General features: G+C 35.4%; 1 protein-coding gene across 1 annotated transcript in view; it reads left to right on the top strand.

The window, feature by feature from the left end:
• The window catches only part of HERPUD2 (HERPUD family member 2), a 48,769-nt gene extending 31,099 nt beyond the window's left edge, over window positions 1–17,670 (top strand). Inside the window, exons 6-9 of the mRNA XM_082399532.1 lie at window positions 12,512–12,634; window positions 15,206–15,529; window positions 16,237–16,354; window positions 16,812–17,670. Of these exons, the coding sequence (XP_082255658.1) occupies window positions 12,512–12,634; window positions 15,206–15,529; window positions 16,237–16,354; window positions 16,812–16,973 (727 nt within the window). The 3' untranslated portion in view covers window positions 16,974–17,670. The remainder of the gene's footprint in view (window positions 1–12,511; window positions 12,635–15,205; window positions 15,530–16,236; window positions 16,355–16,811) is intronic.
• The last annotated feature ends 1,128 nt before the right edge of the window (window positions 17,671–18,798 follow it).

Below are 18,798 nucleotides of genomic sequence, written 5' to 3'. Positions count from 1 at the left end.
AAATACTTTCTGTCTTATGACAGTGATTCCTTTCCTGTCTTTTTTGCAGAGTAAGACAGTTCAGTTCCTCTCAATTTATACAGAGTGATTTTACTAATATTTTACCAAATACGGTGGTAGTGATAGAAAGTGAGAAAATTATGGATATAATAAACCTGGAAGAATATGTAATGACATGTTAATAATAGTTATCTCTGCACAATAAGATTTTTAACTCTTTCTCATACTTACAGTGAATATATTTTGTAATAAACAAAACAAAGTGTGTAAAGTTGCACATCTTCAGAATAAGACCATGGTTATCTTGGGAAAAGATTAGTAATTTCTTTAGGCTGTTGAGAAAATCAACAAACTTTGGAGACAAAGGCATTTAGCTCTTAGAAGTATATAAAACAGATTAGAAAAATCTGAAATAGTGTTTATTTTGCTAAAAATGAGTATTAAGATGATAAGCAATAAAATCCTTAAAGATTTGAGCTTCACTTAGGCAATCTATTACTAGATGAATAATGTTTTAAATCAGGAGGGCAGTATAGCTTAGTGGATGTACAGATTCAGGAGCCAGCCTGCCTTGGTTTGAATCCTGGCCCTAACCACTGACTAGCTTGGGCAAGTCTCTTCTCTACTTTGTTTCAGTTTGCTCATGATCTGGAGATAACAGTACTTATCATACAGGATTTCTGTGTGGATTAAGAGTTCACGTATGTAAAGTGTTTACTGATGTGTTAGCAAATATTTATAAATGCATTCATATTTATAAATGAATGTTGTACATTCATTCAGCAAACAGATTTATAGTCATCTGTGAGTCTGATGCACTGAAACATTTGAATGAATGCCAGTGCTAGGTGCTGGAAAATGAATCTATATTTGGAAAGAGCACTTTGTGATTTACAAAACAATTTAAGGGAAAGTTCAGTAAATAAGTTATTCATTTTTACTAATGAAGACTTTACATCTGTCTTTAAGTAAATTTTATTGAATATAGCCTTAGCCTCAAATGTACAAGAGCAGTAATTTAGTGACCTTGAAGAATTCACCAACAAAATATAATCTCTGCACACCTTTTTTAGACTTCAGTACAGCTTATGTTTAACTAGTCACATGTGTTTTCCACCATGTAGGTTAGTACTCTCAATCTTTAGTGAACTTGTTAAAATTGCTAAATTCTGATCCCTACTCCCTGAGTTTTTGAATCACTAGGTTTAGGGTAGTGCTTAGGAATCTGCCAACTTAACAGCATTCTGGGAACCTCTCTTTTTAAGAAGCTTTAATGCAGGTGATTATTTGCCCATCAAGATCTTGAGGAAACATGAGAAGACCAAACAGTACATGTATATCACCACATTACCACATTGGCTATCCATTTATAATGTCACGTTTATAAATCTTGACTGACTGTTTTGGACTCAGTGTGCTGTGCTGTCATATTTATTTAACTCCAAAAACTGCTGACTGGTTTATAGAATACCCACTGTTTTGTACACTCAATTTTTCCCCCTGAAATAGTAACAACCTTGTTTTATAATTACTAAAACTGAAAACCTACTCATTGTACCCTTCTGTGTTATCTGATTTTTTAGTAGTAAAAATTGCTTATAACCCACCACCCAGAAATAACTATTGCTAACATTTTTGTAGTTTCCTTCCAAATAATTTTCTAAGTATACTTTTTAAATAGAAATATCATACTATTTTATTTTATAAACCTTTTAAAAAAGCATAATGTAGCCTGGACATATTTCCAGATCGAATATAAATCTACAACATTTAAAGTCTGTATTAGCAATAAGTTTAGCCAAGGAGGTGAAAGAGCCATGCACTGAAAACTATAAGACAATGATGAAAGAAATTGAAGACACAAATAAATGGAAAGATATTCCATGCTCATGGATTAGAAGAATTAGTGTTGTTAAAATGTCCATACTACTCAAAGCAATCTGTAGATTCAGTCAATCCCTATCAAAATTCCAAATGATATTTTTCACAGAAATAAAACAAACAATCCTGAAGTTTGTGTGGAACCACAAAAGACCTCAAATAGCCAAAGCAATCTTGAGAAAGAAGAGCAAAGCTAAAGGCATCACACTCCCTGATTTCAAACTATACTACAAAGTAACAGTAATTAAAACAATATGGTATTGGCATAAAAACAGACACATAGATCAATGGAACAGAATAGAGAACCCAGAAATAAACCCATACATATATAGTCAATTAATTTATGACAAAGGAGGCAATAATATATAATGAGGAAAAGACAGTCTCTTCAATAAATGGTGTTGGGAATACTGAACAGCCACATGCAAAAGAATGAATCTAGACTACTATTTTATACCATACTTAAAAATTAACTCAAAATGGGAATTCCTTGGCAGTCCAGTGGTTAGGACTCCGTGCTTTCACTGCCGAGAGCACAGGTTCAATCCCTGGTCGGGGAACTAAGATCCTGCAAGCTGCGGGGCATGGCCAAAAAAAAAAAAAGTTACCTCAAAATGAATTTGACTTGAATGTAAGACTTGAGACCATAAAACTCCTAGAAGAAAATAAGCTCCTTGACACTGGACTTGGTGATGATTTTTTAGATTTGACAACAAAAGCAAAAATAAATGGGATTACATCAGACTAAAAAGCTTCTGCACAGCAAAGGAAGTCATCAACAAAATGAAAAGGCAACCTACTGAATGGGAGAAAATATTTGCAAATCATATATCTGATAAGGGGTTAATATCCAAAATATATAAAGAACTCATAACAATAGCAAAAACACAAACAATCTGATTAAAAAATGGGCAGAGGATCTGAATAGACTTTTTCCCAAGAAGACATACAGATGGCCAGCAGGTACATGAAAAGATGCTCAACATCACTAATCATCAGGGCAATGCAAGTCAAAACCACAATGAGATACCACCTCACACCTGTCAGAATGGCTGTTATTAAAAAGACAACAAATAACAAGTGTTGGTCAGGATCGTGGAGAAAAGGGTACCCTTGTGCACTGTTGTTGGGAATGTAAATTGGTGCAGCCACTATGGAAGACATGGAGTTTCCTCAGAAAATTAAAACTAGAACTACCATATGATCCATCAATTTCACTTCAGAGTATTTATCTGAAGAAAATGAAAATACTTAATTTGAAGAGATATATGTACCCCCATGTTCACTGCAGCATTATTTACAATAGCCATGATAAGGAAGCAGCCTAAGTGTCCATAGATAGATTAATGGCTAGAGAAATTATGGTACATATTTACACAATGGAATACTATTCAGCCATAAAAAAGAAAAGTTATACCAGTTTACTTTTCCAATAACAGTTGTTAAAAGAGCCCGATTCACCATACCATTACAGATATGTACTTCCCAGTATGATAAATTGGGATGTCCTTGTTTTAATCTGACACGATAAAGAGACATTCTTTTTGTTTTGTGAAATGCTTATTTGTTGGCGTGTTGGTATTTTAAAAAGTTAATTTGTGACAGTTCTTTATCTAAAAGGATATTAATAATTAATGCTTATTGAGCACTTAGCTCAGGCTAAGCATTGTATTAAGCACTTATACATGCTTTATTTCATTGAACTTTTTACCAACTCTGTGGTCTAGGTACTATTCTCTCCCATTTTATGGATGAGGAGAAGGAGGATGAAAGGTTATGTAGCCTGCCTAAGTTCACAGAAGTGGTCAGTAGCAGGACTAAAGTTCAAATCCATATCTGACTTGAAAGTCTGTGTTAACTGTCTTGTTGAAGTGAATATTTTGTCTGTCATTTGTTTCAATATAATTTCCTAGCTTACCATTTGTATTTTGACTTCATTTATAATGGTGGTTCTCTCCCCTCTGCTCTCCCATTTAAAACTTTTCTCTAGTAAGATCTATTGGCCAGATTTTACGTACTGGTGACTGAATAAGCATATTTGTCTGTATGAGGATCTTGTGGCTTTCTTCAGGAAAAGTTTACTTTAGAATTTGCTGTAGCTGGGCAATGAAGACAGGAAAATGAATTATGTAGTTGCCCTCAATGGAAGTAGGTCAGATCGGCAAATAAACTGCCATTCACTGATGTGCTATCATGGTCTTGAAAAAGTTCTGCAGGAGCCTGGAGGAGGGAGTGACTGTCTCTGCTTGGAGGAAGGGGGAGGGCTTCATAATTGGTAACATTTTGGCTGATTTTAAGGGAGGTTCAGCAGAGGAGAACAAAGCAGTGTGGAGAGTCTTGAAAAGGCATATTCTGGAAACGAAGTGGGGATTCCATGCAGGTTTTCTATGAAAGAATTTGTCCCTGATTGTTGAAGTTTCCAGTTCCTTTCATCTCCTCTCCTTTATAATTCTTAACTTTAAAAAGCATACTAATGAATGTCTATTATAAGGAACCCTTACTTACCTAACATCCAGCTTCAGCAACTATTAATAGACTACTATTCTTCAACCATTCCCCCTTGCTCCTCCTTTTTCTTCTTGGGCTGGAGTATTTCTAAAGTAAAATCTAGACATCATATCACTTCATCTGTAAATACTGTGTATCTGTAACAGACGTGACAGATATGGACTAAGAATCACAATACCATTAGAACACTCAACAAAATTAAAACATTTTTAATATCATTTAATATCCAATTCGTGATCCATTTTCCCTGATTGTCTCGAATGTCTTTTTATGGTTGTTTTGATTGGGTCAGTATTGAAAGAGATTGACCTACTGCATTTGGTTGATGTTTCTTAAGGCTCTTCTAATCTAATCCCTATCCCTACCTTTTTTTACTTTATGCCTTTTCTGTTCTATGTAATTTCCCATAGTAGTCTATCTAGATTCGGCTCACTACATCCTTGTGGCATCATTAATATTTTCCTTTGTTTTCACAGATTGCCTGTAAACTGGTAGTTAGATCTAGAGCTCAATTAAATTCAGTTAAAGTTCAACTTATTTTTATTTTTTTTTTTTACTTTAGCTTATGTGGAAAATGTGAATTTTATTAACTCACTTTTATAAAACATTTTGACAGATGATTAACAAATAATAATGTAACTAACAAATCTTAGAATCTTAACATCACAGAAGTTTGCTTCTTACTCACGTAGTAGTCTGATTCTAGTGTTTAATCCCATCTAGGTGATTTTTCGCCATCTGGTGATTCAAAGACCCAGGGTTTTTTCAATTTTATGGCTTTTCAAGACTCATAAGGGAATTCCCTGGCAGTCTAGTGGTAGGACTTGGTTCTTTCACTGCCAGGGCCCGGGTTCTATCCCTGGTCGGGTAACTGAGCTCCCCCGCAAGCTGTGCTGCCAAAAATAAAAAATAAAAAAAATAAAAAAGGGAGGGATAGATTGGGAGTTTGGGATTGACATGTACACACTACTACATTGAAAATAGATAACCAAGAAGGATCTATTGTATAGCACAGGGAACTCGGCTCGATATTCTGTAATAACCTAAATGGGACAAGAATTTGAGAAAGAGTGGATACTTGTATGGGTATAACTGAATCACTTTGCTGTACACCTGTAACTAACACATCATTGTTAGTCAACTATAATATAAAATTAAAATTAGAAAAAAGGCTCATAAAATCTTGGAGTTCGTCTGTTCATCTGTATGTACTTGGCAAATGGAGAAAGGAGCATAGGGAAACACACCTACTTTGTAAATACCTTGGCCTAGAAGTGATATATTCCACTGTCACTCATTACATGAGCAAGAACTAGCCACATAGCTCAATGAATTGCCAGAGGACCTAGGAAATGTAGTCCCTAGCTGGGGAGACACACTTCCCAGCAGATACTCAAGGAGGAAAACTATAGGAGGAAAGCACAGATTTTGGTGAACACATCATTATATTTCCCTCCCTAGCAATGATAATAACAATATTTTATTAATATTTGCTTACTTTGTACCAGACATTGATGTGCTTAATATATATATATAATTTAACAACCCTAGGGGATAGGAAATGTTCTCATACCTATATAAGGAAACAGGCACAGAGGATGCTCCAGAATATATTTTACAAATGATTTTCTTATGACAGAAGCTGAATCTTACTGTGATTTTTAATAAGAAACAGTAAATTGTATTTAAATACAATACTAAAATGGAATGTGCATATAAATATAGATCAAAGAATAAAAATTTCATTGAAAAAATTGAAAAACATTGCATGTATCATGAAGCAACACCTCATGCTTCTTTTACAGCCAGTCCCATTTAAAAAACTTTCATACATGAAATTATTTCATGATTAGTAGATGTTTTCAAATGCTGTTTTTAACTGATAAATACTAGAAATTTGATTGCTATATCATATATTTCTATCATGTAAACAGAAAATTACCAAAGATAAGGAAAAGTCAGTTTTCTCTATATGCTAGTACTTCTGATTTGGATAATTTTAACCTAAAGACTTTGTTAATTTCCATCACTCTGCTTTAGATTTGAGCAAACCAGGAAAAGATCTGTTATCTACTTGATGACTAAGTGGTCTGCTTTAGGCCATTAAAAAACATTATTTTGGAATAACTGAAAATTTGCAAAAATTCTTAAGTTACTTTTTATAACAGACTGGTTAGAGGACACTTAAGAGAACGCACACATATTAAAAACATGAGAGCATTATTTTTCATTTCCATTTCCACATACTGTCTTCTTTGAACAGCCTATCTGATTAAGCTCCCATAGGTTGTGTTCTCTGTATAATGTGGCCAAAGGCAAACCTGATTCCACACACTATAAAATTATAAGCATTGTAAATAGTAATGTTTAATTATTTGGCTGACAAGATCAGTTATAGAATGAAAGATGACAGTGTGTGCAAATGGAAAAGAGAAATACTGATTTCATGTTTTTAATATGTGTACATTCTCTTAAGTGTCCTCCCTCCCTTCCGCTTATTTTTTTTCAAAGGAATTTTTTTAGGTAGTGCTGTGTCCTTGCCTCGCTTCAGGAGGCACCTAACGTTTGACTGTCTTATTACCTCTAGTCATGTTAAAGTGGAACAGTGGGCACAGGTGTTGCCAGCCTGATCCTCCATCGTACAGTTCCTTGTCAGCCTTTTAGTAGTCACTGATAATCACTGACTAGATCCATTATTTCATTAATTGTTACAAAATGGTAATTTCCTAATCCTATCGTTTCTCTTCTGTTTATTAGCTATGCTTCTTGTATAACACACTTTCTCTCATCATTTTGTTATCCTAAAATACAATCCATTCAAGAAAGGTCTGATAAATGCTGGGTTCTTTATCAGTTTTCAGAGTAGTAGTTGTTTCCCTAGTAACCATGAAAGGTGATGAATGAGGTTTTTTTGTTTTTGTTTTTTTAGAGTGTCAATATGAACTTAAGACTTTTATTTTTTTAAGAATTTTTTTTGATGTGGACCATTTTTAAAGTCTTTATTGAATTTGTTACAATATTGCTTCTTTTCTATGCCTTGGCCCTTTGGCCCCGAGGCATGCAGGATCCTAGCTCCCTGACCAGGGATCGAACCCACATCCCCCCACATTGGAAGGGGGAGTCTTAACCACTGGACCGCCAGGGAAGTCCCTGAACTTAAGGCTTTTAATATGTTTGTGTTTGGTCTACAGACTATCTACTGAAAGAAGGTAGTCATTCATCTTGATACTCTTTGATACTCTTGATTCATCTTTGGCCTGTAGGAGCCTGTTCAATTTTCTACTGTGTCCTTTTGCATTATTTTAGTAATTTTTGGATAGTGTCCTAGATTCATGCTTGACTAGACTTTCCAGGCTCATCTTGATCCCATTCCCAGGGAATCCTGATGAGAGATAGTATTCATAGATTAAAATTTTTATGGTTCTTTTTTTTTTTTGAGCGTGATTTTCATCTTTATTGTTGTGCATCACTTTACTTTAAAAAACAAACAAATCTGTTTATCACTTTACCATAGGAAACAGGGACTGAGTTGATAAAGAAGGTATACTTAGGTAGGAAAAACAAATAACTATGGCTTAGAAGCTGCCACTCTATCCTGACAACAAATAAAAAGCTGAACAAACTGAAAAACCAGTAACTCTTCTTAGGTCTGTCAGAGAACTGAGGTCATAGGGCAGACTGCTGCCCCTCAAATTGGAGAGACAGACAGACATATACAGAGAATCACAACTTAATGAAGCAGAAATCCATGAGGAGAAACCTCCATGGGAACCAGTGCTGGGGTAGGAAAACCTGAATTGTAATTGATGAATTACAGTTACAGTAAACTGAGCTGGAGGGTCAATATGGACGACTCTGGGGTTAAAAACTCCAGAGGGACCCAGTCATATGTGGGCCTCCACACGTTTGTCAGTTTTGCTTCTAGGAGCTTGACCAGGTCCTCACAGTAAATACCAGAGAGGAATTCCTTCGTGTTTCTAGCAAGCAGAGGAGAAAAGAAAATGATTTTGAAATAACACCAGACCATTCTGTTCTTCTTAACAAGGTCTGCCCTCAGGAGAAACGATTTTACCAGAACATCACATGCTAGGGTTTATCAGAGCCTAACCTACTTGGTGCTTCTCAGTATTCCTTCCCCTTAGGTGGGACAGGATGGGCGGAGGGGACTGGAGTTGAGTGTTTCCCTTCCCCCAAGTATGGTTCTTTTTTGTCTTTAGAATTTATCCTATTACAGTTAAAATACTATGTTTTGAAGTCAGTAGAATAAATCTTCTCTGTGTGGTATGCTGCAGACTTGATACACGAGTTCATTTGTTTCAGTTTCTTTGAATTTTTTTTATGTCTTGTTATTTTTTCTTTTTGATTTAGCTTTTTTCTTAATTGCATAAAACATTTCTATGGTTCCAGTCTCAAATCTATAAAACAAGATACATTAAGAGCCCTGCTTTCATTTTATTCCCTTTTCCTGTTCTCTCTCTCCGCATAATACGTAACTACTTTTATGACTTTTTGGTTTTGGTTTATCCTTCCACTGTTTCATAGTGAAAATTTAAGAAAGTGTGTATACACACACATACACACAATGTATATACACACGTATAAATATATCCTTTTCATTCTAACATGAAAGATAGCATATTATACATAATCTGCACCTTGCTTTTTAACAAAATATCACATAACAATATACAGGAGGTCATTCTGTGGGAGGATATGGAGATTTTCATTCCTTTTTACATCTGCATACCAATTCACTGACTGCATAAATTGTGAAATCCACTCTCCTATTGATGAATATTTGAGTGATTTTCCGTCTTTACTGTTACAGATAGTGTTGTAATGAATAGCTTTGTGCGTATATCATTTCAGATTTTTGCCATTTATATTTAGGATAGACTCCTAGAAGTAGAAGTAGGTCAAAGTAGATAGATGAGAGAATAAATGCCTTCATAGGACTGGAATTAAAAACAGGTGATTTCAGGCTTCCCTGGTGGCACAGTGGTTGAGAGTCTGCCTGCCAATGCAGGGGACATGGGTTCGGACCCTGGTCTGGGAGGATCCCACATGCCGCGGAGCAACTAGGCCCTTGAGCCACAACTACTGAGCCTGTGCGTCTGGAGCCTGTGCTCCGCAACAAGAGAGGCTGGGATAGTGAGAGGCCCGCGCACCGTGATGAAGAGTGGCCCCCGCTCGCCGCAACTGGAGAAAGCCCTCGCACAGAAATGAAGACCCAACACAGCCAAAAATGAATAAATTAAAAAAAAAAACAAAAAAAAACCCAGGTGATTTCAGCATGCTGATAAGTGCTATGATAAGGTTCTCTCTTTTTAATCATGAGCTACTGTCCTTGTTTTCAGTTTCTCTCTGTTATTAGGGGAAAGGAGGCTGGGAGTGGGAGTAGGTTGAGTGTGTGGTTCCTAAGAGGGATGAGTACGTACAAAGGCTTAAAAGGGCAGACATGTGAAAATTTTTTCCATATTTCATATTTCTTCAAGCTAATTCTCAGGAGCAGAATTACTTGGGCAGTTGAGTATAAGTGAACATTTTTAAAGGTATTTAATTTTATGAAATTGTTTTTTAAAGCCTTATTCCAGTTTATCCTCCTGGCGATGAAAGAGTTGGGTTTCACTTGTACCCCTTGCCAACACTGGATATTGGCAGATAAAAAATCCCTATCTTTATTTTATTTGCATTTATTTGGTGTCCTAATGATTATTTCCATTTCTATGAGTTCTTTATTTAGAAAAGATATTAACTAATATTTATTGCAAATGTTTTTTTCTAAGCTCAGTGTCTTTAAATTTTATGTTGTCAAATACGTTATCTTTTTTGTGCTTTCTTCTATTGCTTATAAGTTAGGAAAGTCTTCCTCCTTCCATAGTTTTGGTAAATAGTCAATTCTAATTGCATCTAGAGTTTCTGTGGTTTAACTCAATACTTTATTTTAGTCTACTTGAAACTCATTTGAAACTACTTGAAACTCATTTGAATATGGAATGAGGTGAACCTTTAAACTCCCTTCCCCCAACCACCAATTTGGTCATCACTTTAACCAGCTCCAAATAATAATTCTCTATTGTGTTATTTAATGATGCATCCTCTAGAATATATTAAATTCTTATGTAATATGTTTCACTACTCTATTATTATGTGCTTTAACAGTAACTTTATAATTTCATATCAAATAAACTCTTTTTTCTTGTTTTCTGTAGAGTACCAAATATATAACATCTTGTCTGAAGGATAATTAACACAATGGAAAGTTGTAGTATACCAACCTGGGCCTGGAATGTACCTTAGCAATTATACAGTCCAGTAGTTTTTAACTTATTGGTGAGAAAGGGAAGAAGCATCTAGGGGAATTTATTAATTTATTTTCTTGACAACATAGTTTCAATAATCACATGTATGTTTTTGGCTGCAGGAAGGTGAGGTGGGAAGCTATAGTAATTTTTTCTAAGTGATTGTTAGTGGCCTTTTCTTCCCTTGACCTTTAAAAACAGTGACAAAGTCCAGCCTTCACATTTAACAATTGAAGTAATGGACTTGTGTGAGGTTATATTTCCTCTTAGTGGTAGAGATTGGTTGAGTTCTACTTTTAGGGGGATGAGTTTTTTCTTAGTTGGAAATACTAAGAAAATTTAAATATATACCTAGATACAGACTCATATTGTGGCTAATACTTGATTTAGATAGTTTTCATTTTGCTCAGATGCATCAGTTCACTGGGGGAAATGCTAACAGCATTTATACAAATGCCAAAACATTTATATAAATGTTTTATAATACGTCTCTGCTCCAGTGGTATGGCTTTCTCTCCAGATTTGATCACTAATTGATATCTTTTTAAATGTATAGGTGGGGTAAGGTTCTTTTCCTCTTCTTATACAGGACTTGTTTATCAAGAGCTGGGAGGAACTCTCATGGAGGATTCTCTGCTTTTCCTTCTTCATTCAGTATGTGGGAAAGCTTGGGAAGTAGTGGGGAGGGCTGCATTCAGGAGGCAGGAGGATCTTCTGAGGATGGGAGCCACTGTATGGCTCCTATTATTCCTCCAAGGATGAGGAAATTTCAGGTTACATGCAGGAGAGCTGATGCCTTAATCTAGCACCAAGTTGCCTTCAGTACCGTTTGTTGATAAGTTTTAGCCTCCCAAGCTCTTCTAAATTAGGTTTCTATAATCAATTTTTACTAATTGTATGTTAACAGTCTTTAGAGTATAAAATTAAAGTTCATGAATTTGTTAATTATTCTTGTCTCACTCTGGATAGATCAAACTAATATTAGCTAAGATAAAATTCAAGTAATGTGAAGAAAAGGAGAGTTACAAAATTCACAAATTCTGCATTTACTTATATGTTTATCCCTGTAGTTGTCTTGAGGTATGCGAATTTCTGCAAACCTCACATTACACACTTTGAAGTCATGTTCAGAGTTAGTGGTAGGGGAGAGTAAAAATAAAAACAGCTAACATTTACTGAGTACAGACTAGCAAGCCTGTGAGGAAGATTCTATTGTTAGCCCCATTTTAGAGATGAGGAAACTGAGGCATAGAAAAGTTAAATGTGACCACCCACAAATTTTACTGAATTAATAGAATTTTGATCTACTTTAGGAATGCATGTATAAATATGTTCTGCTAATCTTGGTTATTTAACTAAAAAATATTTTACAGATTTTAATAATGTTCATTTTTTATTTTACAGTTGATAGGTGCTATGTTTTAAATAATATTTTATTACTAATGTAAAATATCCTTTTGCTAATTCCCCCAAGTTTAGGGTTTTGGTTCTCAAGAAGAATGTACTAAAAATGTAATGAAAGTATTTTTTGACTTCTGTGCTGAAATGAGAAGATAGCAGATGTTTAATCTGGCCACACATTTGCTTTATTTTTCCATTAAAATTGGGCTGTGATGTTACTTGTTCTGTATGCTTGGGGTCAGGGTCATCTTACATAAGCTATAATGTCTTACTTGAGGAATGCTGAAAATAAGTATTTTTCATTAAGATTTAATACGTTTTGTCAATGGATTACTTGTAGTTCAGAAATAAAAATGTAGAGAAATGCTTTCAACGTCTTCTGGAGCATTAAAAGGCATTTCTTTATTACTCTATTTCAGAAATGTAGACAACCAGCTTCCTGGGCAGGCTGTTCCGGCTGGATTCCCAGTGTATCCCGCTTTCAGCCCACTGCAGATGCTATGGTGGCAACAGATGTATGCGCATCAGTATTATATGCAATAGTAAGTTAATTTGAGTTTATTTTTTTATTCATTGTGTTATTTGCTTTATTTTCTTTTTGATTCTAAGTAAGTTGATTTGGGATTTCATTTACTGATGTGTTTCATTGGTTTTTAAAAATTATTTTAAAGTATTTGGCTAAAGGAAAAAGGGTTCACATCCTGTTCACATCAACTAAACCTATTCTCTGCTTCTCTCTCTCTCCCCTAATTATATTTAGCAGTATTCAGGTGCTTTCTTTAATAGAACATTTTATCTATTTAAGAGGAGAAAACTTAGGAAAGTTTCACTGGAAGGCAGCAAATCTACGTGAAGGTAGGATGTCGAATAAAAAAGGGAATAGAAAGAATCATATGTCAGGGAGGCTCATATTGATGTAGGCTCAGTTGTGGCTAATATGCTTTCTGGACTGTTGGTATTTTAGTAAGTCTTGCTTCTGATCAGCATGGAACAATCTTAGTACCAAATACAGTTTATCGGTTTTCTTTCTTCTGGACTTCCTGTGTGTTCATTTAAAATTTCTAGCTTCTCTTTAATGTTTTCCTGTCCTTGTTTCTGTGATTCTGTCATCCTCTTCATTCTTTTTCTCTTTCTGATCACTCATTTTGCGTCCTTTGCTTTTTCCCTTTTTCTAAATGGTAACATTTCTTGTTCAGTTAGGTATTTGTATACCTACCATGTGCCTTGTGATACTCAGTCTGGTAGGGAAGATAGGATTCAGTCCTGGGCCAGTCATCTTGGATTTCCTTTTTCCGTGGCCTTAGTTGTTAGCTCTCTGTGATGACTCCCGTTCTTCATCTCCTGTGCCTCCTCTTGTGTCTCCACTTAATTGTTGGAGATTTCCATAGAGAAATTTGCCTTTCCCTTAAATGCAGTATGTCTGAAATTTAACTGCACCATCCTCTTAAGTGCATTCTCCTTCTTGACTTCCTTGTCAGTGATACTGTCTCTTCTTAATCATCCTCCAAGCTCTTAACCTTAGTCAGCTTTGATTCTGGCTTCTGTTATCCCTGAATCCAACAACTTACCAAGATGAGTTAGTATGTTGTTTCTAGTTTCTGTCCTTCCCTATATCTTACTTCCAATATTTTGTGCAGATCTTTTCTAATATTAGACCCACTTTACTGCAGTCGCTGTTTCTCCTTTTAGGCTCTTTACTGTATTTCATTGTACTACTGCCAGGTTAATTTGCGTAACACATAATTGAGTCTGTCATTCTCCATCCCCTAAAACATCTGATGGCTCTCTTGCCTACAGTGTGAAGTCTGTATCCTTATCCTTCCTCTAGACCTTACCCCATGAAGCTAACCTGCTTTATTAACTTCATATCCTAATGCTCTCCTGTATAACCCCTTGGCTCCAGGAAGGCTCTTTATACCTTACCTGTCGCCATAGTAATGGTTATCATTTGAGTGACTGCTTTGTCCTTAGTACTCCACTAGATGCTTTACACCCCTTGTCTTGTTTATAACCTCAAAAGAACTGTGTAAGATAAGTGGGGCTTATCGTAGTTTGCTACTGAATCATATAATCTTATGTACATCATTTAACTTCTGAGCCTCAAGTTTTCACATTTAATGAAATAACTCACCTATGAATCAGAATGTCCATGAGATAGGAAGTGTTTTGGAAATGAAAGAACCCTCTACATATACAATGTATTAGATAACTGGCTTAAATAGGCTTTTGTAGCCTGGAAAACTTCTGTTTTATTTTATTTTGCTATCTTGATTTTAAAACTTTATTGTAGAAAAATTTCAACATATAAAAAGATAGAAGAGTGAAATGAATCCCTGTGTTCTCATCACCCAGCTTTTCAACATTTATCAATTCATGACAGTCTGGTTCTACAACTTTCCCCCTTTGCTAAATAATTTAAAGCAAATTTCAGATATATTATCATTTTACCGGGAGTCTTTTACAGGAACATTTATTCTGACTTTTAAGCAATCAAATTATAAGCAAACTTCAGGACCACAGTTCTTCATAACTTGACAAGGACCTACACCAGTGTTCTCCAGATGGAGTTCCCAAAAGTCAGGATTGGGGTTGAGGGATTGTTACCTGGGATCTTGTTAATATTTTAAAATACTAATACAAATCATTTATCACTGAGAGTGGACACACAGGGTAATGATTAATGTACTTTTTTAGACAAATCTTTCAAAACACGGGTCTAAGGAACAGGTGGTGGGTGTGGGGGTCATTTATCGTCTGTAGAAGAGCAAAAGAGGCCATTAGTGAAAAGTTCTGGGAAAAGATCTGGTCATTACCTTATAATTTAGTGAAAGAGAGAAACAGTAGTGATCACATGGCTGTTCTGATCTCTTCCACCTCTCCCTGCTAACCTAGACTACCAGGCTGGGAGATCATCCTTTCCTGAGCTACTCCTGCCGTCCATGTTGGCTCCACTTTTCCACTGGAAATTATGCTTACCTAGGAAATGAGGTGCGGGAGTTGTGATATTCCATATTAGGTTTATGACAAATACATATGACTTCCCAGGAAGTTTTGAAAAATATAGTATATAAATGTTTCTTTCTTTTTAATATTTATTTTGGTGAATATTTCAGTCAAGCTGCAGTTTCAGCTCAGGCCACATCAAATGCCAACCCAGCCCAGCCTGCTGCTTCACAGCCTCTAAATCTGGCACACGTTCCCGGAGAAGAACCCCCGCCAGCTCCAAACCTAGTGGCCCAAGAAAATCGACCCATGAATGAAAATGTTCAAATGAATGCACAGGGAGGTCCAGTGCTAAACGAAGAAGACTTCAATCGAGACTGGCTAGACTGGATGTACACGTTCTCACGAGCTGCAATTCTCCTTAGCATTGTGTACTTCTATTCTTCTTTTAGTCGGTTTATCATGGTAATGGGAGCCATGCTACTGGTTTATTTGTGAGTGATGTTCATTCACTTTTTGTGGTTTCTTTTAATTACTTTCTAAAACTGTTCAACACGGAGTCTGGCATGTGGTAGTCTGTTGTGAATGTTGAGTGAAGGAATATGAATGTTGGCCTTCAGATATCTGGCATCAAAAGCAAAGCAGGTTATGTTACGTAAGAACGTTTATCAGAATTGTCTAGAAGCAGATTTTTTCCTTTACTGTCTTTTATAAAAATTGTTAGTTCAGTTAGACATGCTCTATCAATTATTTAGAATTTGAGGTGTGTATGATGCAGTCTTGCAGAGGATATGCTTTTTAATTAATTATATTTATCAATAGTAAGTCCTATAGGTATAGGTCAGATTTCTTTTCATAAGCAGACTAACTGTCCCTTGCCCCCCCCTTTTTCCCAAGAGGCAAACAAATATCTAGTTGAATTTCATTTTGAAAAATATCAAAAAATGATTTTATGACTCCTGATATGTCTTAATATCTAGCATAGAGTCAGTTAAGCTCATGATAGACTTTAGACTTAAATTGATTCCTGTTTTCCTCTCATTGTTTTGAGAGGGGTAGTTCTTGGCCTGAAGTAGGAGATTTGGTCTTTTCATTTATCATAGTTCTAATCATTTTTCTCTTGTAGGACACTAATGTTTGATAGTGTTACAAATAAAAACAGTTGTGACTTACTTTCTTTTCTCTTTATTTTACTGAGCAGACACCAAGCTGGATGGTTTCCTTTTAGGCAAGAAGGAGGTCAGCAACAGGCTCCCAACAATAATGCCGAAGTCAACAATGATGCGCAGAATGCAAACAATCTAGAACTTGAAGAAATGGTATGCTAATGAGGTTTTCGTATACTTTAAATATAGATGTTTCTTCAGTACTGTATGAGACCAACATAATAAAAGACTCTTGGGGTATTCCATAGTATTGAAGAAAAGTTAACATGTAAATGTGTGGTTTCATCTAGGAGAACTTATAATACTGTCAGTCATATATTAGAATTAAGTGGAAAGAACTAATATCATTCTTCCCAAAAATAGTCTAAAAAGAAAATTATGCACACAGTGAGAATTTATTGTATTAAATTGGCAGTTATCCCTTTGAACTTGAATGAGGAATTTATCAATTTTGGATTTAATGAAGATTTCTAACGACCATGAAGTTCCACTTCCTTATTATATGCTCATATTCCTTCTTTGGGAAGAATTTAACTCTCTCCTTTTCTGTCATGAGTTAATGGTAGCTGTTCAGATCACTTAGGAATATGTTTCTTCTTTTGTTTGAAAGGAGCGTCTTATGGATGATGGGCTTGAAGATGAGAGTGGAGAAGATGCAGGTGAAGATGCCAGTGCAATTCAAAGGCCTGGATTAATGGCATCAGCTTGGTCTTTTATCACCACCTTCTTTACGTCACTAATACCAGAGGGGCCTCCCCAGGTTGCCAATTAGACCTGAAAAACTGTGCCAGTTGCAAAGGAGGGTCTGAATTTAGGAAAGTGTTTTAAATAACAGTGCAATTTCAAAAAAATTTATTACTTTCTTTTCATCATCATGTATAGAGGTGTTTTTTTTTTTCTTTAAGCTTCTCATGCATATGAATATTTTAAGCACAAATGGACTACTAAATGTGTGATTTTTTTTTTTAAGATCTTAACATAGCGTAATAATATTGGTCTTCCAGGTTTTATTAATTTCAATTATGTATATTATACCAAGACAGACCTGTTTGTGTGTCTTCTTTAAAGAGCTGCTTCACATATAAATGTCTAGCTAATATCTCAGCCCTTCAGTGTATAATTTGAATACATATATCTATTTTCTGTGAATTATCCTGAAAGTTTTAAACAGAATGACCTCATAGTTTTTAACAAAGAATATTATTTACCTAAAATGTGCTAGTAGCATCTTGCCCAGCCATAAAGCAATAAACTTCTCAATAATCTTAATTTTGACATTTGAATAAATGGAAACTTTCTATTTTAAGGGCATATCCCATCGATTGGAATTAGTACCTTAAAAAAAAAGGCAGCTCTTCAATGGAATTAATAGTGATATAAAATGTTTGATATAGGCAGTACTTTTATAAAATAAGATTCTGGAAATTGCTCCCTGTAATTTTTTAAAATAAAAGGTCAATTATGGTAAACTGTCTTATGGGATATTTATTCAAACTCTTCCATAATGTACCCATTACATGCAAAATCTATGTAAATTTCAGTAGTTTTGGGGTTGCTAAAGTCTTCAAGGTCATTTTCACCTCTTTCCATTCCAGATGGATATCTTCTAGTTCTCTGGTAGTCTGAAACCTCATTAGTTTATTTAAAAATCCCTGTGAAAGTCAATTCAATATTTCTTAAGAAATGAGTAAGTTTCTTATAGGGTAGCTAATTAAAATTGAATAAGTGAGGATAGGAGAGCTTACTATGGAAGAACTTTTATCTCATGATATGTATTATAAAGTAATATATGGTACTGGTACAGTAATATATGATTAGATAATAGAACAAAATATAAAATTAAGAAGACTCCATGAATTATTCTCTGAGTTTTTTTTTTTTTTTTAACTTTTTTTTTAAGTTAATTAATTTATATATTTTTGGCTGTGTTGGGTCTTCGTTTCTGTGCGAGGGCTTTCTCTAGTTGTGGCAAGCGGGGGCCATTCTTCATCGCGGTGCGTGGGCCTCTCACTATCGCGGCCTCTCTTGTTGCGGAGCACAGGCTCCAGACGCGCAGGCTCAGTAGTTGTGGCTCACGGGCCTAGTTGCTCCGCGGCATGTGGGATCTTCCCAGACCAGGGCTTGAACCCGTGTCCCCTGCATTGGCAGGCAGATTCTCAACCACTGCGCCACCAGGGAAGCCCTCTCTAAGTTTTTTACTTCCAGTGTTAAAGGTGACATTTCAAGGGTAACTGGTTACCCTTTGAAAAGTAAAATTAGGTTTCTGTTTATAGATGTCAGTCGAAACATCATGATTGAATACGAGCAGTTCAACCATGAAATTACTAATAAAAAATATAGATGAATACTTATTAATATTGGGAGGAGAAAAATACCTTTATGACAGAATCCCTAAAAGAAAAGGTTGCTTATGTATATAATGTTTTGACATATAATTAAAAGGCAAACAGGAAAAAAATATTAAAACGGTAATAAGCAAGTCTTAAATTTAGCTTAAAAAAAAGACAAAATCCCAGTAGGAAATGGGCAAGGGCAATCTCTTAGTCAGCTTGGGCTGCTATGCTAAATTACTGCAGGCTGGGGGCTTAAACAACAAG

Source organism: Balaenoptera borealis, assembly GCF_965194805.1.
Source record: "Balaenoptera borealis genome assembly, chromosome: 7".
Lineage (NCBI taxonomy): Eukaryota > Metazoa > Chordata > Mammalia > Artiodactyla > Balaenopteridae > Balaenoptera > Balaenoptera borealis.
Note: the sequence above shows the minus strand (reverse complement) of the source record. Positions and strands in the feature narration are given on the sequence as shown.